This window comes from Cibotium barometz, chromosome 60 (assembly GCF_041138505.1).
Source record: "Cibotium barometz isolate CiBa-2024 chromosome 60, ASM4113850v1, whole genome shotgun sequence".
Classification (NCBI taxonomy): domain Eukaryota; kingdom Viridiplantae; phylum Streptophyta; class Polypodiopsida; order Cyatheales; family Cibotiaceae; genus Cibotium; species Cibotium barometz.
The window spans coordinates 12,078,104-12,104,317 of record NC_141105.1 but is presented as its reverse complement, the minus strand read 5'-3'; the positions used below and the strand labels follow the sequence as shown (position 1 = coordinate 12,104,317).

At 43.3% G+C, this 26,214-nt stretch overlaps 1 protein-coding gene across 2 annotated transcripts in view; it reads left to right on the top strand.

Annotated features, from left to right (window-relative positions):
• The window catches only part of LOC147604992 (tubulin alpha-6 chain), a 56,812-nt gene extending 32,242 nt beyond the window's left edge, over positions 1-24,570 (top strand). Inside the window, exons 3-4 of one of the 2 annotated variants that reach the window (XM_086794082.1) lie at positions 17,580-17,687; positions 24,195-24,570. In XM_086794082.1, the coding sequence (XP_086650208.1) occupies positions 17,580-17,687; positions 24,195-24,335 (249 nt within the window). In that variant the 3' untranslated portion in view covers positions 24,336-24,570. The remainder of the gene's footprint in view (positions 1-17,579; positions 17,688-24,194) is intronic. The other variant, XM_086794083.1, reaches the window with a different exon arrangement.
• The last annotated feature ends 1,644 nt before the right edge of the window (positions 24,571-26,214 follow it).

Genomic DNA, 26,214 nt, shown 5'->3' with positions numbered 1-26,214 from the left:
GCATGTGGGTGGCCAGTTCCAAAGGGATGTGGTAGGTGACCATGCCCACTCCCACACACACTTAAGTGGGGCTCCCCACCTTGGCCCCTAAGTGGGTGCCCAAAGGGGGTGCCCACTTTTTAAGTGAGTGTGAACAAGTGACCTTATAAAATAAAAGGTTAGAATATGAAATATTAAAATAACATGTACCATATACTTACCACCTGTTCACATGCACTAAAACTCGTCAGAATATAGAACAGACTTTACAAGTCACTGGCAGGCATCCCCGCTCAGTAAGTGACATGTCAAGCAGGCAAACACAAAAATACATGTCATGCGAAAACAGTTTTAAACATGCAGAACATGAGTGCATGTGCAAATAGTATCATGGACATATCTCCCGTTCATGGAACAAGTACAAAATATCTGTCGGCACAAAATGGCACGACGTAAAACATAAAAACTTGGTCTTCCTATGGAGTGACAGTCCCATAGGTAAGACACAGTTCCAGGCACGAGCCTCCCTATGGTGTGACAGGTCCCATAGGCAAGACATGGCACGAATACTGGCTCTTCCATGGCGTGACAATCCCATGGGTCGAACACAGTCCAGGTCATACACGGGTGGCACCAGTCTGGCTCCCGTCCATACGACACCATCCTGCTAACACACGGGTGGCACCAGTCTGGCTCCCGTCCATGTCAACAAAATACTGGTCTCTTCACATGAGACACCGGCCTGGCCTCAAGTGAGCGAGACGCAAAAACTGGAGATGGACCAAATGGTCGGCCAATTGGTGACATCCCCCCGGGCTTCTAAAGAGTTGTCCTCAACTGAAAAGCCTCAAGATATGCTTGCAACAACTGCGGGTAATCAATAAAATAATCCTCATTTACCCACTTGGCATCAATAGGCAAATAATTCTTAAACTTCACAAGGTATCTCCTGGAAAGCTTTCCTGCAGGTAGCTTTCTCTCCTTGTGAAAAACAATTTGTTCTGGCTGGAGGATCTCCTCAAGCTCTTTAATCTCTGGCGGATCTTCTGTGAGACAGGCTCATCAGGATCTGGCCCCACATATTTCTGAAATAGACTCACATGAAAAGCATTGTGAATCTTCCAGTGACTAGGTAAAGCAAGCTTGTAGGACACTTCATTGATCTTCTGAATCACCTTGAAGGGTCCATAATAACGAGGAGAAAGCTTAGGATATGATCCTTCTCGTCCTGGCCTCTTCCGAAGCCTAGCCTTCTCAAATTTCAGCAAAACCCAATCACCTTCTTTGACTTCCATGTCCCTTCTGTGCTTGTCCAGCAGCCATTTTATGCTTATTCTGAGACCTTGCAATGGCTGTCCGCACCTGACCAAAGGCAACATCCAAGTCACGAACATATTTATCAGTTGCAAAAATCTCATCCTTTGTACGAAGGATGGGTGGCAAGACCACTCTGCCATAAATAATCTCAAAGGGAGCTTTTCCCGTGGAGGCATGGATTGTATTGTTGTAGGCAAACTCAACAAGTGGAAGATACTTCTCCCATGCAGTCTTTTGATCTGCCACGTAACATTTCAACAAATCCAACACGGCTGAATTTGCAGCTTCACTTTGGCCATCCGTTTGGGGATGATAAGCTGATGAAAACTCAAGTTTAGTACCCATATTATCAAATAAAGCCCTCCAAAAGAGGCTTGTAGTCCTGGGATCTCTATCCCCAACAATGGATTTAGGCATACCATGATGCTTGAAAATATTAGCAAGAAAAAGCTTTACCATATGATCAGCTTTGATGGTTTTCTTGACGGGTAAGAAATGAGCTTGCTTGCTAAACCTGTCCACAATGGTCCAAATAGCATCATTCCCATGCTGGGATCTAGGCAAATCCATAATAAAATCCATAGTAATACTTTCCCAGGGTTGCGAGGGAATAGGCAACCCTGGGAAAATATTAGCAAGAAAAAGCTTTACCATATGATCAGCTTGAAAATATTAGCAAGAAAAAGCTTTACCATATGATCAGCTTTGATGGTTTTCTTGACGGGTAAGAAATGAGCTTGCTTGCTAAACCTGTCCACAATGGTCCAAATAGCATCATTCCCATGCTGGGATCTAGGCAAATCCATAATAAAATCCATAGTAATACTTTCCCAGGGTTGCGAGGGAATAGGCAATGGCTGAAGCAAGCTTGGAGGTTTTTGCCTATCAAATTTCACCTTGGCAAGTAATACATGCACGTACATAAGCCTCAATGTCTTTACGCATGCTTGGCCAAAAGAAATATCTCTGAATCATGCGAGTAGTGGGCATAATACCTCTATGACCAGCATATGGTGGAGCGTGACATTCGTCCATAACCTTTGGACGCAAATCCTTCACCACACATAGGCAATTATCCTTCATAAGATAACCCTCGTTGATAACATAAGAGGCATGTGAATGACCAGCCATCAAATCAGTCCAAATATGGCAAAAATCAGCATCCAAATGATACAAATCTCGCATAGCAGATAAGTCTCCATGAGAGGCCACTGAGACTGCAGCAACATAATGCCTCCTGGATAATGCATCGGCCACCACATTTTTCTTACCTGGAGTATGCACAATCTGAAAATGAAACATAGAAAGAAAGTTTGCCATTCTCATCTGCTTCTCTGAAAGCTTTGTTTGAGATAGAAAGTACCTCAAGCTTTGATGATCTGTCTTGACTACAAATTCAGCCCCAAGAAGGTAATGTTTCCAAATCTTTAAGGCGTGAATTACAGCCAAGAGCTCTTTCTCATAGATATCCATATGAAGCTCAACATCATGCAAACGACAGCTCTCGTATGCAACTGCATGCTCTTCTTGATTTAGGACAGCTCCAATACAATCACCACAAGCATCACATTCAACCACGAATGACTTGTGCAAGTCAGGAACAATCAAAACTGGACCACATATGATAGCATGCTTGAGCTGCAAGAAAGCATCCTGTTCCTTTGAAGTCCATTTGAAAGCAGTTTTCTTCTTCGTGAGATCATGTAGAGGAGTGGCAATCATAGCAAAATGCCTTATGAAACGCCTGTAATACGAACATAATCCCAGAAAACTACGTACTTGATGTACGTTTTGCAATTCGGGCCAATTGCGAATGGTTTCTATTTTTGCAGGATCCATTGTAACTCCATTATTGGATACAATGTGTCCCAGATAATGAATCTCTGAAAGGAAAAACTCACTTTTCTTGGCATTGATGAAAAGTTTATGCTTCCGCAACTCTTCGAACACTGTGACCAAATGAGTTCTGTGTTCCTGCTCATTCTTGGAGAAAACCAAGATATCATCAAAGAAGACTCCTGTGAACTTGCGATGGGGTCGGAATATCCTATCCATCATTTGATTAAATGTAGCAGGAGCATTGGTGAGACCAAAAGGCATTACCAAAAATTCATATAATCCGAAGGCTGTCCTGAAAGCAGTTTTATGGACATCTTGTGGCACCACTCGTATCTGGTGATAACCACTCTTCAAATCAAGTCTGCTAAAGCAAGCCGAACCATCAAGCTTATCCAAAATATCATCAATACGTGGAATTGGGAATCTGTTCTTGATGGTAAGCTTGTTTAAAGCTCTATAGTCCACACACATACGGAATGATCCGTCCTTCTTTTGAACAAGAAGCACAGGAGAGCAATAAGGTGAGGAACTGGGCTGAACCAAACCTTTCTGTAAAAGCTCGTTTACCTGCTTCATGATTTCTTCTTGTTGTGCAGCACTCACTCGGTATGCGGGTTTGTTAGGTGGAGAACTACCTGACACAAGATCTATGCGGTGATCTTCGGGCCTTTGGGGAGGTAATTCACCTGGCAACGAGTCAGCAAAACAGTCGTTGAATGCATGAAGAAAATTCAGCCTATCATTAGACATAGCATCCACATTTTGATGATTTGGTACAAGGCTATCACGAACAAAAACCAAGTACGCAGAAAGACTCTTTTTCATTGCTTTATTAATTTGGATGTGTGATACAAGTGGGATGGAATCCCCTTCTTTGTCAGCATCAATAAAATGCATGCGACCTTTATGCATAAAAGAAATCATATTGGACTTGTAGTCTTTGCGGGGCTCAAGCCTATGGTGCCACGACTTGCCCAACAATACATCACATCCATTCAATGGAGCAACTAGGAAATGTTCATTATCAAGGTAGCCCTAGATATGGATGCGTAACTTCCCTATCAATGGGGTAACCTGCACCTCTTTACCAATAAATGCAGCTTCGGCTTCAATCTGAGGTCCCATGTTCTCAACCTCAATACCCAATGCAGCTGCCATTTGCATAGAGATGAAGTTGTCAGTTGCACAGTCATCAAACATGAATAAGGCGGGCTGATCCTTGATTTGCCCCCAAGCCTTGCAAACCATTCGCTCTTTTGCATCATGACTTGTATTTCCTTGCACATCAGGAACTGCATGTACATTAGCTTTGGTGTGCTTGTCCTCGTGCTTTGGTTTGCGATCTGGGCATTGTCGAAAGATGTGGTCTTTGCTACCACAAGAAAAGCATTTTCCATCCTTGGCATATTGCTCTCTTTGCTCCGGGGTTAAGTCGAATTTGTTCTTCCTTGGACCTTGATCTTTAGATATGTTATTATAAGCTTTACCACCCTAGTAGGTGTCCCGGAAGTTCTTTTTAGGTGGCTGTCCACCTTTTTGCAGATTTGGGATAGCCTTGTCTTTCCCCTTGGAACCTCCTTGATCCTGCTTAATCTTGAGCCGTAGCAAGAGCAGAAGCTGTGAGCTGTTGCAACGTATGTTTCGGGTGCAATTCAATGCCCGAACGATATGCTGGTTGCAGTCCAGAGCGAAACTTCCTTTTTCTTTCATCCTCAGTGATTTGCATGAAGGGAGTTACTTCCAGCAACACTTTCCAGAATTTGTTAACATACTGTTGCACGCTTTCATTATCTCTTTGTTCCAGCCTGTCCCACTTTTGAGTGAGAGTTTGCTCCACATTTGGTGGCAAAAACTGAGCATAGAATCTGTCTTTAAATTCCTTCCAAGTGGAAATGGGATCCTTGGTGATCTTTTCAGTGATCCACCAATGAGCAGCAGTCCCTTTCAAAAACATGCTAGCATGGCATACTTTAGACTTTTTTTGTAAAGTCCTCATCGCTAAAAGCAATGTCGAATTGTGCCACAAATGCTAACACTTTAGAAGCATCATGTTCACCATGAAAGACATCAAACTTGACAGATTTGTCACGTGCTTTAAATTCCTTGAGCTTCCTGGCATGAGGCTCACGGTCTTCTCTTTTTCTTTTCCCCTTATCCAACGGGGCAGCCCTATCTGCATGGGCTCCATGGGCCGTCATAGAAGTTTCATGAGGCACGGTGGCATGTGCTCCACGAACTTGAAACTCAAATGAATGTGACTTACCTGCATAAGACATTGTCTCGCCATGAGACAACTCAGAAGGCAAAATTTTTCTAGAAGCAGACCTGTCATCATGAGATACATGTCTTGCATGCATGTGACTTTCATGCCCTCCATGAGCACTGGCATACATATATCTGTCAGGCTTAGTGCCTTGTGGAGAAGATGCATGTCGAGAGGTGACTGTCACCTCTTCCTTTTGCATTAAAGATTTCAGCCTTTGAGATGCGGGGTCTCCATGCTTCAAACGAGGTGGATTTCTGAATTTCAGCTCTCCGTCATCCCCCTCTTTGATATCACCTTTGCGGAGGAGGTAGGCAAATGCTAACTCCCTCGGCTTCTTGCCCACTTCCCGTGCCATGGACTCAAAAGTTACATCTACCATTGCATCAGCCTTCCTGGCTTCAATAGCACTTTGCACATGGGGATCTTCATGCAAAAACTTTAACTCTTGCTCTTGTGCCTGCAAAAGTTTTCTCATATGTTCCATTTCAGCCCTCATAGCATCAGGCTCTTGTTCAAGCATAACTATCTTTCCTGGAGACAGTTGACCCTTTGATTCACTATCATTAACCCTTTCAAGGGGCTTGTGTCTTCCTCGCAGGGCATCAGACCCACGAGAGGCACTAGATGGACCCCTCGAATTTGGCACTTCCAAAGGGTTGCCTTGGCTGTCCATTGTGTTTAAAGTGTGCTAAAAGTGGAATGTCCAGTACACAAGTTCGTTTCCCCACTAGAAAGAGGGAAACAACCGTGCTCTGATACCAATGAAACCGATCCCGTCAAGTGGGAAGACTCCGTTGGACACCCACACGCTTAATAGCACAACTTTAAAACCACAATTTGAAATGGACAACTTAATACAACTTGAAATTGAAATGAAAATGAAATGGAAAGATGGACACCAGCACTGGGGCCGGAACGGGCCGACCCCCCCCTCAATATATGATATATTTATTGGGAGTATTTAACAAATACAATGCTCCATGGGTTCCAAGAACCAGATGACGTCCATGTACATATGAAAACAGTACCAAACAAATAGGCTCGAAGTCGACGTTCGAAGTAGACGCTCGAAGCAGAACGACCACTAGCGTGGTCCAGTCTCTACGGTCCTGTGCTTTCACTGGATTCCGCGGAGAGCGCCTCACTAGTGTTCCGAGACCACGCACAAACAGGCGCTCTCGTACTAACGCCTGGCTCTCCCGATCTCAGCACCTTTGGACTGAGGTTCTCCAATAGAGCTTGGACTACCCGGCACCGAACGGGTGTTGGCCGTATAGGGAGTCGGGAATCCCTTATCAGATTTAACACAAAATACTTTACTTAAATCTGAAATTCACTTACTTGTGGATGGCAGATAGAGGACCAATACCCGTGGTATTTGTGTAGAAGGTGTAACCACCCAGGAGATGTGAAGTCCTCTTGTAGTCGCCAGTGGAGAAGACGTGCAACCTCTTTCAAAGTAAGAAATAAAAAGGCAACCTTAGGAGAGATAACACCTTGTTGAAGAAGCAGCCACCTTGTTGGGATGGCACAGCCCCTCGTAGAGAACTTAGCGCAGCCACGAAGACAAGTACAACAGCAAAGAGCACAGCTGCCTGTTGTGAGAGAAGAAGCACCCACTTGCAAGGGAGGAGTTGCCTGGCTGCAGCGTGGAGGAGCCGGCTGATTTGAATGGGCAGCCGTCAGTAGATGGTGGGTGGCCGTGCTGAAAGACAGGCGCAGTAGAGTACACAGGCGTCTGCAAGGGCAGCGTCGTCTGTTCGTAGTAGTACCAGCCGCCTGTGAACCTTCCGGAGGTGGCAGCTGCTTGCCCAGCGCAGCTAGTTGAAGTGGTTAGCCGCCTGCTGAAGGTACAGCAGACTGTACTGTCTGTATGAAAAAAAAGGAACACACAGCCGCCTGCAGTGTTATCTGGCGACGAGAAGGTAGCCTGCTGAGGATTCAACGTGGCTTGCTGGTTAGAGCTGCAGCACAGCCTGTACGGACAGGAAACATCTGGCTGCAGTTTGTACAGCCTGTAGCGCAGGGAGAGCAGTCGCCTGAGAGAGAAACATGCGCAAGAGAGATGGTCGCGAGCAGTTGATCTCCACGAAGATGGTGGAAGCGAATCGCCGGGTTGTTCTACGCTGAAGGTGAAAGCCCTTTTTTTTAATAAAAATTAAGGTGGAGTTAACACTTTGATTTGGCTGGCCCCCCCACGTTTGCATGTGGGTGGCCAGTTCCAAAGGGATGTGGTAGGTGACCATGCCCACTCCCACACACACTTAAGTGGGGCTCCCCACCTTGGCCCCTAAGTGGGTGCCCACTTTTTAAGTGAGTGTGAACAAGTGATCTTATGAAATAAAAGGTTAGAATATGAAATATTAAAATAACATGTATCATATACTTACCACCTGTTCACATGCACTAAAACTCGTCAGAATACAGAACAGACTTCACGACTCACTGGCAGGCGTCCCCGCTCAGTAAGTGACACGTCAAGCAGGCAAACACAAAAATACATGTCATGCGAAAACAGTTTCAAACGTGCAAAACATGAGTGCATGTGCAAATAGTATCATGGACATATCTCCCGTTCATGGAACAAGTACAAAATATCTGTCGGCACAAAATGGCACGACGTAAAACATAAAAACCTGGTCTTCCTATGGAGTGACAGTCCCATAGGTAAGACACAGTTCCAGGCACGAGCCTCCCTATGGTGTGACAGTTCCATAGGCAAGACACGGCACGAATACTGGCTCTTCCATGGCGTGACAATCCCATGGGTCGAACACAGTCCAGGTCATACACGGGTGGCACCAGTCTGGCTCCCGTCCATACGACACCATCCTGCTAACACACGGGTGGCACCAGTCTGGCTCCCGTCCATGTCAGCAAAATACTGGTCTCTTCACATGAGACACCGGCCTGGCCTCAAGTGAACGAGACGCAAAAACTGGAGATGGACCAAATGGTCGGCCAATTGGTGACACTAGTCCAATATATATACAATGAAGAGGGCTAGGGATACAATTCCTCCCTCTTGAATATGTCTTGATCGCAAGACGTTGATATATCTGTACTTCAAATATATCTGAACCAACCACTTCCTTATAAGCTTGAAGTATATCTGGATAGTCCTTGAAGTACTTCCCTAGCATCCATTTCGCATCCAATAATGAATAATTCTCGAAGTCCAAGAGAAACTTTTTGACCTGTGTCTTTCCTCTTTCTTTTTCTTTGAGGGTAGCCCTGTACATGGATTCCATAAACTGTCATGGAAGGCATTATATATCCTCCAATGATCTATACGGTCCAACCGATAGCATACACTATTGATCTTCTTGGTAACATGAAAAGGTCCATATACCATCATTCCTTGACTTTGGCAATCCAAAGATAAAATCCATAGCAATACTCTCCCCATAGAACATTCAATGGGTGCAATAATCCTACTGGTATTTGTCTTTCAAGCTTGATCTTCTGACAAACCAAACATTCTAGAATCATAAAGCTCAACGTCTTTCTCATACTAGGCCAATAAAAGGTAGTTCTCCAAAGCTTGAATTGTAGTCAAGGTGTCTCTGTACATGGCACTCTTCTATTACTTTGGCCTCAATTCCTTGTGTCGTATATATCTTGGGTTTGCATCATAAGAAAACCCTTCTTGATGACATAAGAAGTCACCAAATCTTTATTTTGCAATCTCTTCCAACACATGTTTGAAATCCTCTTTGGTAGCATAAAGATCCTTTATCAAAGTGAAGCCCATATGGTAACCCAAAGAAACCGCATGGCTCAAGGGTCTTCGAGATAATGCATATGCTTCCTTATTGTCTTTGACATTCATAGTCCATACTACATAGCATGGCCTTCTTGGTTCAAGACTTCTCCAATGCAATCTCCTAAGGCATCACACTCTACCATAAAAGGCTTTGATAAATCTAGAATAATCAACATTGGTCCTTTGCTAGCATAAAACTTTAATGCTTCAAAAGATTCTTTTGCAGCTTTGGCCCACCGAAATCCCACGACTTTCTTTGTCAAATCATGTAGTGGTCTTGTTACCAAGGCAAACCACTTGATGAACTTCCTATAGTAAGAGCATAAGCCAAGGAAACTTCGAACTGCATGCACAGTAGTCGACTCTGGCCATTCCATAGTAGCCTCGCCAGAGCATTGGTAAGACCAAAAGGCATCACCAAATACTCATAGAGTCTAAAAGTAATCCTGAATGCGGTCTTGTGAATGTCCTCTGGAATAATCTTGACTTGATGGTAACTACTCTTTAAGACAATCCTGCTAAAGATAGTGACTCCATCCAATCTATCCAGGATATCGTCAATCCTAGGAATCGGCAACCTGTTCTTCATAGTAATCTTGTTAAGAGCCAATACACATACGCCAAGGACCATCCTTTTTCTGAACTAATAAGACTGGGGAGCAAAAAGATAATGAGCTAGGTCTAATCAAACTCTTTCTCAATAGCTCGGTCACTTGCTTCATAATCTTCTCTTGTTGAGCTTGCTGGCATGATGTCAATCTAATGATCTTCTGATCTCTCTGGTTTCTTGCTTTGGCTTGTCAGGACAATTTGCAGCCAAGTGTCCCTTCTTTCCCTTACCTGTCCTGAAGAAGCGGCATCTGAGATAGCAGACCTAGGAATGGCCTCCTTGTCTTCTACACGAGAAATAGACCAAGTAGCTCTAGATCCTTCTACGATGGTGACTCCTTTAGCACGAAGATAAGCTTGAGCATCTTCAACTCCTTCGGCTTCAGCGGCTCGATCCTTGGTGAAATCTTCAAACATTCGAGCCCTTCTTTGGTCCCGTTCCCTCTTGGTTCTCCAAGCAAGGAATTCTTCGTCTTTGAGAAATTGTTTGAACTGCCGAAAGTTATGGTACTCTTCTGATGACATGGCTGCGGTCTCATGAGTAATGGATCAATGACCGTGGTTCTTATCCTGAAAACGTGGATCTTTAGACCCTTGGTTTCCCTCTTCTCTCGACATGGCTGTGTCACCCCAAGAAAGTTTCTTCAAGAGAAATCCTGCTTTGATACCACTGTAAGCCCAGTGGGACGTGCCGTGACAGATTCTACCATGTGTCCAAGAGATAAAGATATAGAGAGAGGGGAGAGAGAGAAGGGAATAGGGATCTTGCACAGTACACCACACTGAGCGGGGAACAGGCCCCGCTCCCTTTTAGGAATTTATTTAGGAACAATCCACGGACACGATGGCCAAGACCAATACAATCAATGAATACAAAACAAACAAATATGCCGATGTAGGATATCCAAGTCAAGGTCGATGTCTCTTTGATGCCGAGCACACCACGGGAATGACCCACAAGTATCTCTCACTGGGCTAGTACTAGATCTAATATCCAAAGTCTAGATCCAAGTCCAAATCTAAATGCAGATACAAGTCCAAGTCCAAATCCAAGTTCTCCATGTCTATCCTCCTTGTCTAAGCTCTATGTTCCATGTCCAAGCTCTATGCCCAAGTTTTCCATGTCCAAGGTGTATGTTCACCCAAGCTATATGTCCAAGTTCTCCATGTCTAAGCTATGTCCAAGTTCCATGTCCAAATCCAAGAAACGCTCGCTCATCCCATGAGTAATCTCCACAACTCCTATAGCCTTGTCCATGAAGAAAACCATGGAAAAGCTCTTTCTCACAAGAAAATTGATATAAAACTTGTTTTAATGGTTTTCGGGTGATAAAAACCTCCAAAAAGCAATTTTTAGGGTTTTTGGAGTAGTTTTAGGGTTTTGATGTGGCACTGCAGTTGATGGAGGCGCTCTGAAATCAATGGGCAGCGATGAAAAACTCCATGATTTAGTTCATAGATGATGATGAAGAAGATGCTCTTCATGTTTCAACGAAGATGGCAACGCGATGAAGAGATTCTTCTTCAACTTGATGCTCAAGAGAGGCTCATGCTTCTTTTATACTTAGGGAAGCCTTGCTTTTTGCCAAAAAGCGATGCTTATGCTTTGCCTTTTACTTTGCTTTTGGTCTTTTTAATAGTAAAATATTACTCAACTTTAGTCAAAAGTTCTTGTTTTTCTTTTCTAGCTTCAGGGCCTTGCTTTTTGGCCTTGGAGTTGCCTTTTGAAAAAGCAGCTTTTAGGTTTTTGATCCAGCTTAGTTTCCTCTTTCCAATGGGGCTCTTGGCTCGCTGTCAACCTTGTTTGGCTTTTTGCTTTCATGCTTTTTTGACCAAGAATGGTGCTTTTTCTTAATCAAACCTTATGGACCCTGTCCCTATGTCTTCTTCCACCTGTTTGGTATCCAGTCATGGGTTTCATCATGTGGAATAGAGCTAGGAGGGCCAAATAGTTACATAAGTAGCAATACATATGTCTATTCCATGACCTTGCCTTCTCTATGATAGCACGTAAACATTAAAGTAAAGATATAGTCCAACGTTGAGAAGTTTCTCTTGAAGCATGCCTGACCTAATGTTGTGTTTCCCATTCTCTTTACCATAAAGCTCATCATGTCCTCTAGTGCTGCTCCATAGATCTTGGCTGTTGTGTGGTCAATCATGATAGTTATTGGGTTCCTACTTTGTGGATGGGGACAATGGTGTTGGTGGTTGAAGAGGGTGGTAAGCCTTCACACTCATGGGCAAAGGTGTTATGCATGTAGATCCTCATGATCTTTTGTAAGCCTAGCGGGGCATGCAGTGATGACAGACTCAACCACGTGTCCAAGAGATAAAAATATAAAGAGAGAGAGGGGAGAGAAACGAGAATAGGGATCTTGCATAGTACACCGCATTGAGCGGGGAACAGGCCCCGCCCCCTATCAGGAATTTACCCAGGAACAATCCACGGGCACGCTGGCCAGGATCAATACAATCAATGAATACAAAACAAACAAATATACCGATGTAGGATATCCAAGTTGATGTCGATGTCGACGCACTAGATCTTTGATGTCGAGCACACCACGGGGATGACCCACAAGTATCTCTCACCAGGCTAGTACCAGATCCAATATCCAGATCGAATGGATCCCAAGTCCAATGTATGTCCAAGTTCTTCATGTCTATGCTCAAGTTCAAGCTTCCATGTCCAAGCTCTATGCCCAAGCTCCATGTCCAAGCTCTAAATCCACTCGCTCATCCCATGAATAATCTCCACAATTCCTATAGCCTTGTCGATGATGAAAACCCTAGAGAAGCTCTTTTTGGCAAGAAAACTGATATAAAAGCTGTTTTTAATGGTTTTCGGGCGATAAAACCTCCAAAAAGCAGTTTTTTAGGGTTTTTGGGATTTTTAGGGTTTTTGAAAATTTCAGTCCATATACAGCTGAATGGATCCGTACAGTCGCATGAAAAGATGGTGACATGGCACTACAGTCACTGGAGGCACTCTAAAATCAGCGGGTAGCGATGAAAAACTCCATGATTTGGTTCATAGATGATGAAGAAGATAATCTCCATGCTTGAACGAAGATGGCAATGCGATGAAGAGGTTCTTCTTCAACTTGATACTCAAGAGAGACTCATGCTTCTTTTATACTTGGGAAAGCCTTGCTTTTTGCCAAAAAGTAATGCTTTTGCTTTGCTTTTATCTTTTTATTAAATATTATTAATTATAGTCAAAGTTCTTGATTTGTGCTTTTACAACTTTAGGGCCTTGCTTTTTGGCCCTAGAGTTGCTTTTTGAGAAAGCAGCTTTTAGCTTTTTAGTCTGGCTTAGTCTCCTCTTTCCAATGGCGCCCTTGGCTCGTGGTCAACCCTGTTTGACTTTTTGCTTTTTTCTACTTTTTGACCAAGAATGGTGCTTTTTCTTAATCAATCCTTATGGACCCTGTCCCCATTGTCTTCTTCCACCTGTTTGGTGTCCGGGCATGGATTTCATTATGTGAAATAGAGCTAGGAGGGCCAAATAGTTACATCTTTTGCTCCCCATTATGTAGCTTTTTAAGAGCCCTAGTGACATTGAGAGAATCGAAGAGGTAAGATGATGTAGGCCGAGGGTTGTCTATATGTGGTATAGACTGGTTTGGCACATCATACAATTGTTGTGCATAAGCTTCCTAAAGGCTTGGTTTGTACTAGGTGTAGGGTTTCTTTTTTCCTTATAAATGCGCCAAGCTTCCGAGTTATCCTCGGGGTCATCTAGTATGACTAGATCCCTGGGTGAGATACATGGCTTGAGAACAGGGGAAGGGATCAATCCAGGGCTGAAATATGGGAAGAGAGGTGATCTTCGTAGATGTGGTCACTACATCATGATGGAAATGGATGCTAGTGACAGTGGTGGTGTCACATGCATCCTGCAGTTGGCTGCCACTTGGCAATGTCTGGACAGCAGGTGCAAGTCTTAGGAGTGGTAATTGGCCCTTTGTGAGCTAGGGATCCATTACTGAGGGTCATGGTGTTGTGCACATAAAGTCACTGCATGTCTTGCACATAAAGTCAATGTATGTGTGTGTAATCCTCTGGAATGATGTAGAGGTGTACTGGGCATTTGTTAGGCTTCGAGATAGATGCACGGCCACCAGTCTAGGTCAGGAGATAGCCTTTATAGAAGGCTATCTCATGGACAGCCATGTAAGGTTTGTCCAAGAGCCACCAAGGAGGCCATGGATATGAAGGCTAGCCATAGGCCAAGCCTAGACCTTGACCCAACCCTAGTGAGCCCGTGGGACCCTGTCGGTCAGCAGCAAGGGCTGTTAGACATCATCCCCTACTTGTTGGCTTCCTATTTGGTATCCTATTTTAGCCTCTAGGGCTGACCATGTTAGTCTGAGGGGCTGGTCACCCCTCACATATATTTTCCCATATTTTTACCTATTTTATGGAGTCTTGGGTATTTTTCCCAGTCGTGTAGGTATTTATCTCCAGTCGGTTGCCTTCATATAGAGGTATATATAGCTGGCATGCCTCCCTCATATTTCACTGCATTCATTGCTTGCCTAGCTTGTCTAGCTGTAGTCCCTCACTTACGAGGTTCTCCCCTCTTGCTCGGGACATGTATTCCTTTTGGTGATGATATTGAGAGCAGGTTCTCACCCGTGTTTCCTCTCCATCTCTTTCTCTCACTCTCTCTCCTGTGTTTCCACTTTCCCTTCTTCCGCTGCACATTCTATCAAGGGCTGCCCAGTGGCTATTTATGCCAATTTCTACTATGTTGTGGACACATGAACTGGCCGACAACAGGGAGAATAACCGACCAGCATGTGTAGAGGCTATGTAAGTGATGAGCAGCCTTTTGCAACATTCATCTCTGCAAGAGCCAAGGCTGAGACAGCCAAGAAGGGGCTAAAGGCAAGTTGGAAAGTGTAGATCAAGGGGGCATCTTCGGGCTGAATGCTATCTCAGCCAAGTGAAGGTATCCAAGTCAATTCAGCCGTGGTTATTTACAGCCAACAATGTGTCAGTCTATTCATTAAATAAAGCAAATACACCATACGTGGTGGGGACCCTTCAGAGGGTATTTGGGACCCAATCCTGTGTATTTGTCTCGACTCTCTCTCTGGCCTTTTACTTCATTATGTTGTGCTATACATCTTCAAGAACAAAGAGGCTGAAAGTATTTATCAAAATATAGTTCTTTTTAGTAAGCTTCTGCATGTTACAGTGGCGTTAGAATTCAGCCAAGAAAAAAAAGGAAGTTTTTTTTTTCACTTGTGGTTGGTTTTTAGACGTTGGAAGCACTCCCCATTCCAGTGTGGCTCCTGTCCTTTGAAGGGTGGTTGGTTTTCAGCCTCCAAAAGTGAACAGAAATGTCTCCTGCACACATAGTGGATGGTTTATTTGCGGTCATGAAGAACCTTGACTACTACTATGGCGATCTTCGACGATGAGAGAGAACACCGGATTGCCATTTCTAGTGTGGGAGGGCATCAGGGAGCACATTATAATTACTGAAATTCACCTTCTCGTGAAGATGAGTTGAGAAGGTGCAAGCGAGGAAGTCGTTGATACTGCCCTTGCGTTGAGAGCTCCAAGGAATCACCCATGTTCCATGTGTCATCTTTGGTCCTCTTGCGCGGCGACGCGAGGTACTTCTCTATTTACATCATATCACATTCATTCATATCCATCACATTCATTCGCATAACCATCCTATCACATACATTGTGGAGTTAGTTGAGATAGGGATTTGGGAAGGGATCTTGGTGAGAATTTGTAAGAGGGGTTAGGAGAAATGGGAGAAGAAGAGGCTGGAAGATTTAATCGCTTCTCCAGGGTCTGGATCATGGCTTTTTGCTCAAGCAATTGATTTCCCTCTTGCTTCATGAGATGCATAAAATTTTGAAACATCGCTTGCATCTGGTCCCCACTGAGAGCATTGATGCCACTGCTTTATATTCTTGGATTCATCAGTTTGAAGCTTATTTTTCTACGGATAGAAAGTCGGATGTGGGTAAAGTAGTGTTAGCAAGTTGCTACATTGAGGGTGAGGCCATTTCTCGGTGGACTCATTGGGCCCAGGCCAATCCTCGTCTTGGAGTTGCCAACTATGACTAGCTTGTCAGTGACCTCAAGAAGAGGTTTCTACTGCCCCATTCTCTTGAGTGGCTTGAGGACGAGTTTAGGGGATTGTGCCAGAATGTGCAGCCAGTCCTCTAGTTTGCCAACAAAGTCACTCAATTGGCTTTACAATGAGCAAATATTAGGATAGTTCCTATATGGTTTAGACACGTAGATCCAATGGGATGTGGGTATGTTTGAACCACCGATCTTCGAACAGACGCTAGCACTCACACAAAGTGCCGAAATGAAGTCCAATGGTGGAAAGCCCAAGACTTCCTAGCCCACATTGCGCAAGGCAGCTATTGTAGCATGTGGCAAGGGCTAGAATCAGTTGTGGACTTCTCGAGGATAGAGCACGGGAGCCTCTGGCTCCAAGAACTAGACCGATGTTCCTCACCTTCGTATTTCTACAGGCGAGATGTGTTCACTTGTGTAACATTGTGACGTTTGTCAGAAAATGAAAGCTCCTTGTGGGAAGAAGAGCTCCACCTAAGGTCACTGGACTCCAGGTTCTTGCTAGAGATTGTAGCAAAATTTAGAGAGCCTCATCATGGAGAGTTTCTGGATGGTCACTGACTCAATCAAACAACGGAAAAGAAACCCACAACCTTCATGCGCGCAAGATATTGCATTGGGCCCTAATTGCAAGAATGGCCCTTTCTTGTGGAGTATTGCTTTATCGACATAAGAATGGAAGTACAAGTGGCTGGAATGTTCACTATGCTTTCATGAGTACCAAACCGGGAACTCTTTGAATAGTTTTGTCTAGTTCTGTCAAACTTCCGTGTCTGTTCTTGTTGTGTTTAGGCTCTGTATGACTATTGTTGTCGAATTCCATATGTCCACATCATAATGTTGCTGGTTTTTGTAGACCAGGCTGCTCTAAGCTCTTTGCTGGCTGAGGAATTTGGGGGCCAGGCACCTTTTCTTATAGGGAACCATCCCCCCCAACCCCAACACCCCCCCCCCCCCCCCCCAACAAAAAAAAAAAAATCTTTTCTTCTTTTGGGCACACGGGGGCTCCTCCACGGCCTTCAAAAGTCCCTCTTCTTTTACCTTTCTTGATTCTTTGGGTCTTTATTTGACGTGTCTTTGAGTCTTCGTGTCCTCTCTTACAAATCACTATAGACTTTAAATTCTTGGGTGTTACACATTTCCAACAAACAGTAGAGAGCTTCCTTGTTTTGGTCTGATACTGTTTTCTTGTGTTCCTGGCTTGTTCATTTCCATATGGTCTTGTGCCTTCGTGACTATAACTTGTCATTATACACTTACAAATACCTAGTGCATGCAAACCCTAACTTGCTATGAGAGTCATTCACTCGACCGTGTCCCTTTGTAAGGGCTCACAAAGGTCTTCCAATCCTAGCTCCCCTATGCTACTATGGGTAGCACATGTCCTTATTTATTTTGGCACACGCATTCTAGGACTGATGCATGTGATATGCCAAATTAGTTCAAAAGTTTAAACAAGGCTAGAGGCCTCCTCCTAGAAATGTATACTGAAGAAGTTTCACAATGTTTTCGAACCAAATGTATTCAAAATCATTTGCTTTAGCCTATTCAATGGCTCAAATAGAGGACTAATGTTAAGGAAACTTTGAATAATTATTCATTATTACAATAGAATGTACACGTTCTTGTATGAGAAGTTTGCATTGTTACAAAAAATGATGAAGTTTCCTTGATTTGTAGGGTTTGATTCCAAGAGCACAAGCACTGCTCTCTCTTGGAGGAAGCTTTTTTTTGGCATTTTGGCCTCTCATACTTTCAAGCCTTACGGTTTTTGCAGCTTTATACTTTGTAAGCCTTTTGAACACTTCTTGATGGTTATTTGCATGTTTAGTTCTTAAAACTTTTAAAAAATAAGAATATGAGGACTGCTAGCCACAAGTTTGCTTGTTGGTACGCATACTCAAAGTCTGTTGAAAAAAGTTCTATGTTATTTGCATGATCAATCAAGTTTGCAGTTTTGTCTTGCATGGTTTACAAACCAATCATTTCCTATTAGGACGAGCATGGATTTTTATGTAGTACAAGATGGATCTATCCTAACACAAGAATGCTGGTATAAACAGTCATGAAGTTGATTATGCAAAAAAATGAACTTTACAAAGAAGGTTCGCATCAATAAGAAGGTCAAGAAGAACCTTGAATATTGTTCTGACTGGGGGTTAGGATAAGAAGGGGTTAAGGGTATGTGCCAACCAAGGGTTGGGGTTAGGGCTTAGTTGGGCGTAGGGGCTGATAGGACTCTCCCAAAAGGCTAAGGGCTTACATGGATGAGGTCTGAATTGGCCTAGAGTCAATAAAAAGCTAATTAGAGTCAATAATAAAAGTACTGTCTAGGAATAGCCTATTTAAGTGAGTTGGGCTTGCTTATGATTATTATGGGGTATCCATGTGGTAGAGAGGTCTACCAAGGCATTTGGGACCTCAAGGCTAGAGTAGCTGTAGGCAGGCTAGTGGTCTAGTGGTATGGGATGCAAGGGTGTGCTATCACGGCTTCGCTGAATCGTGGCAATCTGACCTCAAGCTCGAGGGTGGTTTTGAAAGGGAGCCTATGGTTGGGAGGAGTGTTGCTACCCACAATCTATCACGGTCACATCAATCTCGGACAGCACACTAGTAGATGCCTCATCATATAGGCCCACAATGGGTAGTTAGTGTGTAAGCCCAGCGGGGCGTGCAGTGACAGACTCAACCACGTGTCCAAGAGATAAAAACATAAAGAGAGAGGGGAGAGAGAAAAGGGAATGGGGATCTTGCACAATACACCACATTGAGCGGGGAACAAGCCCCGCCCCCTTTCAGGAATTTATTCAGAACAATCCACAGGCACGCTGGCCAAGATCAATACAATCAATGAATACAAAACAAACAAATATGCTGATGTAGGATATCCAAGTTGATGTTGATGTCGACGCACAAGATCTCTGATGATGTCAAGCACACCATGGGGATGACCCACAAGTATCTCTCACCGGGCTAATACCAAATCTAATATCCAAATCCAAATCCAATGAATCCAAACCCAAATCCAAGTGCAAGTCCGATTCCAAGTCTAGATCCAAGTCCAAGTCCAAGTCCAAGTCCGGATCCTAGTCCAAATTCCATGTTCATGTCCAAAATCTATGTTCCATGTCCAAGCTCTATGTCCAAGTTCATATCCGAGTCCGAGTCCAAGTAGTCCAAGTTTCCATGAGTAATCTCCACAACTCCTACAACCTTGTCGAGATAAAGAAAATCCTAGAGAATGAAAGATGGCCACACAACATGATGGGATTTTCATCATTTAACCGATTCATATGGTTTATAAGTCAAAGTGTTCACACATCATTAAAACCTGGCCAGACATATTATTATTTTGGGCCGTGTACTCTGGACAGAACGAGGTGCCTAGATCCAAGCTTGGGAAGCAAGCTAGGAAAAGCAATAAGAGGGATATTTTTACCAAGGCTGGCCACTTTTGGCCAAAAAAAGGAAAAGCACAGCCAAAAAAGTGGCCACTTTTGGCCAAAAAAAGGAAAAGCACAGCCAAAAAGAGAGCTGGCCAATTCCCTAGAAGGCAAGGAGGGGCTGTCTTTTGGGAACATGTGCTTGAGAATACCTGGCCGACTACAGCTGAACACTCCTCCCTTACATGCGCACAGTTAGAGAGGTAGTAGGCGATTGATCTTTCTCTCTAAGTGAGATAGCTATGTTTATGTTTTATTTTCCATTCCATGATGAGATATGCCATGGACATTTTTGTATCACTTTGGTCTCATAAGCCCGTTGGGTCTTTGGTAGATGCTTAATATATCTTTCTTTCTTTTGGATGCGCATGCGAGTTTAGATGGGCCGACTACAGCAGAAATCTTTCTCCCTCTCTTGTGGTGCACAGGCGGACATCAGTGTGATTCTCTCTCTTCAATACCGGCCGTACAGAGGTTGTTGCCCTTCTTTTCTTTCTTTTGGCTGGCTGCACAATCACAGTAGCAGTAGAAACTTCTCTTTTGTTGAGAAGCTGGTCGCCAGCCTTGTACGACTGTAACCAATCGGGGATCCGGAACAATGTGGAAAAGACACTTCAAATACCAAACAGAGTATGAACACAGCAAGAAGCCACAAAGATAACAAGATAGCACACTGAGCTGGAATGACCGACCACCCCTAGGAACTTCTTTATTCAATAGAAGCTTTACAAGAACTCAAGGTGAGGGTGCACATAGCACCAGATTTTCCACAGCATAAACAAGATTCAGACCAAGCTCTCTCTAAGGACAAAACAGTCCCAGTAGCTGTCCAAAACTGTCTTCAAATCAGCCCCAAAACAGTCTTAAATCAGCCCCGAATCTGCCACTTGCACGGCGAGGCCTGTGAGGAAGAAAACCCAAGCAACTATCACGTGTTGATACGGCTGCTGTACGAGTGTGGGGGCTGTATGGCTGCTGTATGGCAGCCAGTAGGCAACCACTTTGGAGGCGGTTAACAAACAGAAGAGAGAAGTTTCTGTTGCTGCTGTGCTGTGTGCATCCGGTCAAAAGAGAGAAAAGAAGGGCGACAGCCCTCTGCACGGCCGGTACTGAAGAGAGAATCAAACTGATGTACGCTTGTGCGCACGAGGGAGAGATTTCTTCTGCAGTCGGCGTGTCTACGCTCCCATGCGCATCCGAGAGAGAGAGAGAGAGAGAGAGAGAGAGAGAGAGAGAGAGAGAGTCAATCGCTTGCTGCTTCCTGTAACTATGCGCATACAAGGGGGGAGTGTTCAGCTGCAGTCGGCCAGGTACTCTCAAGTGCATGTTTCCAAAAGACAGCCCCTCCTTGCTTTTTATGGAGTCAACCAGCTCTCTTTTTAGGTGTGCTTTTCCTTTTTTTGCCAGAAGTGGCCTGCCTTGGTAAAAATATCCCTCTTATTGCTTTTCCCGGCTTGCTCCCCAAGCTTGGATCTAGTTGCCTCCTCCTATCCAGGGGCACATGCCCTAAAATAATAATGTCCGGCCAGGTTTTAATGATGTTTGAACACTTTAACTTATAAACCATATGAATCACTTAAATGATGAAAATCCCATGATGCTCATGCTATGTGGCCATCTCTCAACCCAATCAATGCATTCAAATGGTGACATCCCCTCCGCCTTATAAAACAGTTGTCTCCAACTTTGTAAGCCTGATACCACTAGAATACTCTTCAAGTGTAGCAGATCCATTGCCAATCTATTGAATTTTATGATCCAGGCATTAAAGCCATAAGTGCAGATCCATAATCCGAAGTCAGATACGTGCACAAGAGCCAACCGTATCGAGAAACAAACTTTGGCTATATGACGAGTCAACAACTCTAGTAGCCAACTATGTTCCAAATATTCATAAATCCATAACCTCCAAAAAAAGTATAAGCAGAATACGTAGCCACATAACATCTTGCTATGCCATTGGATTGCATATGCATAAGGGCATTGACCCTATGAATACTCGAGCGTAACATGCTTCACATGTCCATCTCTTCATAGGTACTTGCGCTCTGCAATGTGCTCTATACAAGAGTGCAACTGCTTCACTAGGACAACGACCCTTCCATGAAGCCAAACATGCTCACCAGAGTTTTCTACTCATTGAACAGATTCACCAACTCTTCTCACTCATTAGAGTTACCAACTCTTCCATGAGTTTAGATACTCACTCACCAGGGTCACCAACCCTTCCATGAGTTGAGATATTCACTCACTAGCGTCACCAACCCTTCCATGAGTTCATATATTCACTCCCTAAAGTCACCAACCCTTCCATGAGTTCAGATAAGATAAGAATGAATCACATGCATAGAGATCCTAGTTCTCCATAAGCATGTCTGCTACCGATAGTTTTACAAGCATTTCGGGCACCAATAGAAATTCATAGAAAAATCCTCGATCCATGAGATATCCACAAATTTCATAAATCCAATGCATCCCAAATAAAGGAAGCCAAAAACATACTTCATCCCAGTAAAGGGGAGCCATAGAGCTGTATTATGTATATAAATGCCAAGAAGCATTGAGCCAATGATAACCATATAGATGGACCAAACCAACATATATTTATAATTCCTCGAGCAAAGATATGCCATAAGTTGAGTCCATAGTCCCCCGCACATATCCGCATGAAAACCATATAAATTAGGGTCTTTAACCATTAAGAGTGTTTACCTGAAGAAACAGTTCCAAGGCAAACAACACACAATTCTCCTTGTACAGGTATACAAGGGTTAAGTGTACACACAATTCTCCCCACTTCTGATCTTCATATACCACCGTTGGTCGTATAGCCCTCGTGTTGCATTCTATCGACATTAATACCTCTCTCTCTCTCTCTCTCTCTCTCTCTCTCTCTCTCTCTCTTCCTCATTGTGAGAAGGAAGCCTTTACTTCTGAGAAAGCTTATGACCTGATACCGCTGTAACCGATCGGGGACCTAGAACAATGGAAAAGACACTTCAAATATCAAACAAAGTATGAACATCGCAGGAAGCCACAAAGATAAAAAGACAACACACTGAGCCGGAACGGCTAGCCTTTACACAGTAGAAGCTTTACAAGAACTCAAGCTGAGGGTGCACATAGCACCATATTTTCCACAGCATAAACAAGATTCAGACCAAGCTCTCTCTAAGGACAAAACAGTCCCAGTAGCTGTCCAAAACTGTCTTCAAATCAGGCCCACAACAGTCCTTTCAGCCTGGAATCTGCTAGTTGCACGGCCAGGTTTGTGAGGAAGAAAACCCAAGCAATTGTCACACGTGTGGATACGGCTTCTGTACGAGTGCGGGGGCTTTACGGCAGCCAGTAGGGGACCACTTTGGAGGCAGTTAACAGATACCGTACAAGGCTGGCAACTAGCTTCTCAACAAAAGAGAGAGAAGTTTCTGCTGCTGCTGTGCTGTGTGCAACCAGTCGAAAGAAAGAAAAGAAGGGCAACAGCCCTCTATGCGGCTGGTACTGAAGAGAGAGAATCAAACTGCTCTGCGCCTATGCGCACAAGAGAGGGAGAAAGATTTCTGCTGCAGTCGGCCAGTCTGAGCTCCCATGTGCATCCGAGAGAGAGAGAGAGAGAGAGAGAGAGAGAGAGAGAGAGAGAATCAATTGCCTGCCGCCCCCTGTAATTGTGTGCATGCAAGGGAGGAGTGTTCAGCTGCAGTCGGGACTCGGCTAGGTACTCTCAAGCACATGTTCCCAAAAGCTTGCGCCAGAACATTGATCAAGACTGGTGAAGGGACCAAATGGTGACACACACCACTCCCTATATGACATAGATATCAATAGAGGTTACTTCTCCCCATCCTAGTTTCACTATGGAGCTGTTGGGGAGATAAGAGACATGGGAGTACACCACTACATGCAATTGGCACATACTTATTTGCCAATCACTTAGGTAATTGCCAATCAACTATGTTTTCTAGTGGTTTTCACAAGTTTTTAATATTTATAATCTATTAGAACATTAATTTTTCGAAACCTCGTGGTTTCTAAGCAGAAGGATGAAATTTTTTGAAACAAAACCTCAAAAACCTCAAAACAAAACAAACCTCGAAACGTTTCTTGTGAATATGAGTCCACCTTGAGTATGGTGGGTCTCATTGCAAATCTCACTAGAGCTTCTACCATTAGTGCCAAGCCTTGTCATTCACCACACTTGCATATCAAAGCGTGCCTTTGGCTCTCTCACATTTCATGCGTGCTCTTTTAATCAATGAATATTAGGCTGGAACTCGTGAGAAAAAATTTGGGACACGTTCTGTCGTCATTTTCCAAAATAACTTAGTGCTAATCCACCTCAATGTACCAAGTCACCTGTGCACATCTCAAAACTCAAACTCTATAATGGAGCTGACGATGATTGAAATGGATGGCACGAGGTTTTGAGGGCATTAAAGGTGAAGAAGTGCAATCTTAAGGATTACATCCTATGAGAATTATCACCTCAAACAAGCACAAATAGCATCCTTCCTCCAATAATACATAAGCTACTGTAACAAGTCTTGCGCTCATCTTCAAAAAGGGCATGAGTGATTTAGCACATGCGTACTAGCTGAATCTCCTCATTCGATATCATTCATAAGTTCATAAAATGTTTTCTGATTCAACGCATTCTTTGAGTTGGCAGAGCAATGCAAAATTTCATGTGTTTGGATTTTAACTTAAATTGCATAAAATGAGTTTTTCTGCTATACATTTGAGTTTCAATATATTTAAAACTCAAGTGCACAAAGTTAGCAGTTGTAGACAATGTAGTGTGTTTTAATGTCATCTGATGATGTTTTAATACTTTCTTTGATTTCAATCTATGCAGTATTATGGACCCATTTTCATACATTCTGGACCTCGTGTGGAGGAAAGACAACGGCCATATGTGGATCCATACGAGATCTTGGGTAATGAACGGTTACCTCCTGAAGTTGGTCCATCATTTGTTCCATACAATGTAAGATAATCTGATTTAGTTTACTGGGGAACGAGGCTTTTTGACACCATGGATTAAGGATGTTTGCATTTATTTTGTCATAGCATGATCAGATAGATGCCTTTATATTTTGTATATATGACCGCTACCTTTGTTGATATGTTTTCTTGCATGAGGAGGCTTTGTATTGAAATGTTGCTTTACTTTTGAAGTATCAGTGGGAGCAAAAGTGCATCGCCTCATGTGGAATTATGATGCTTATCTCTGTACATTGCAAAATCCTTTAATCTCTGTACCTGCACGACTGTGCTGTCTCAAAATTGTCTTCTAACCATATTCACACTAAAATAGATATGAGGTAAATATTAGCACACACAATCTACTACTTTTGTGACTCAGTGAAAGTCCGTCACAAACCATAATTTTGGCACTTTCTCAACTTTGTTATTTTTGATTGTCATGAGTAGTATGATATGCATCTAGTGCATGCACTAGGACAACTTAGGAGGAGAAGTATTTCCTATTTCTATGTTGTTTCTTTATACATATTGAAAATAGAGTATTGCCATAGTTAATCATCCAGTTCAAACATGATTCTAGATTACTCGTTCACAGAATTATCTACGGATTTTCAGGGGTATTTTAAGATAAGAGTGCAATGGTGAGCACAGATTGAAGTGTTTGTGATGAGTGCAGCGGTGTACTGATGCATTTTTATTACAAAAATTATGAAAATGCTAAAACATCATTGCTAGTAATGTGCCTCCAAACTAAGACCCTAAGGTGTTGCTAAAGGCTGAAATGTATTACTAGGTCTGTGTTGTTCTCAAACCGTAGAGCAGGACCACATTCCATGGCCCACGAGAGACCTGTGGACAAGGACAGTCAGATAGATGGGATGCTTAGCCATAAATGCTTAGTTTCAAAGTGCTACCAATGGGGGCCAAGTAGAAGCCCTCCACAAGGTGATTGTGAGATGTCACCATAAAAGGAGAGTAACCTTACAAGGCCTAAATCATAAATGTGCTCCAAAGGTACCAGATTTCAGCAAGAAACTGGCTGTCATTGAGTGAGACTACATGATGGGGATATCTCTCCCCTCCTCAAGGGGGAATCTATGTCCCTTACCATGCAGGTGATGAGGTTCGTTCAAGAGGTCTGGCCATTAAAGGTCCTCCTGCAGCTTGGCTATAGATATGTTCTTCCAAAGCCAAACCGTGCTACTCAAATGGGAAATTGTTGACAATTCTTACATCGTGTGCTCACATTATTGATGTGGCATGTTCAATGAACATGGTTGACATTTCATCAACGATCTTATACGATATGTTGTAATCAATGCAAAGGATGAACTGTAATGTGATCGCAGAGGCCTTGTTGATATAGGTGATGGTTCACCTTGCTAACATGGCTGTATGGCAGGACAATCATTTGATATTATTTCTAACACTCATAGTGAGTCGGTTGTGGTGGTGATGAAATTATTATATTGTTTTGCCTTTAATAGTAAATTTTGTGCAGGTATAATTTGTTATGACTGGTGATAGCTTCTCGCTAATTCAAGGTTCCTTAGAAGCTCTTTAGTGTCTTCATGAGTAAAAGTCTCTCTGCTTTTGTTTTATTTTCCCTTTGTTCATTTAGCAAAACTTTCCAAGTTTTTATAAAAACCTGTCACCTTTTAGTTAAACATTTTTCAAGCTCTAATTTGAAGCCAAAAAGATTTCTACATCCTGTAATAAGCACCAAAGTTGAAGAAGTTTGGACTCTTCGCTAGAACAACTCTTTTTACAACAATGGGTCTTCAACGAAAATGGCTTGTCAAATGTGCTAACAAGATTACAGCATTGCAGTATCTTTTGTATTGAATGTGTGTAAAACCTTACCAACACGAGTAGAAGCGATGAAGCCT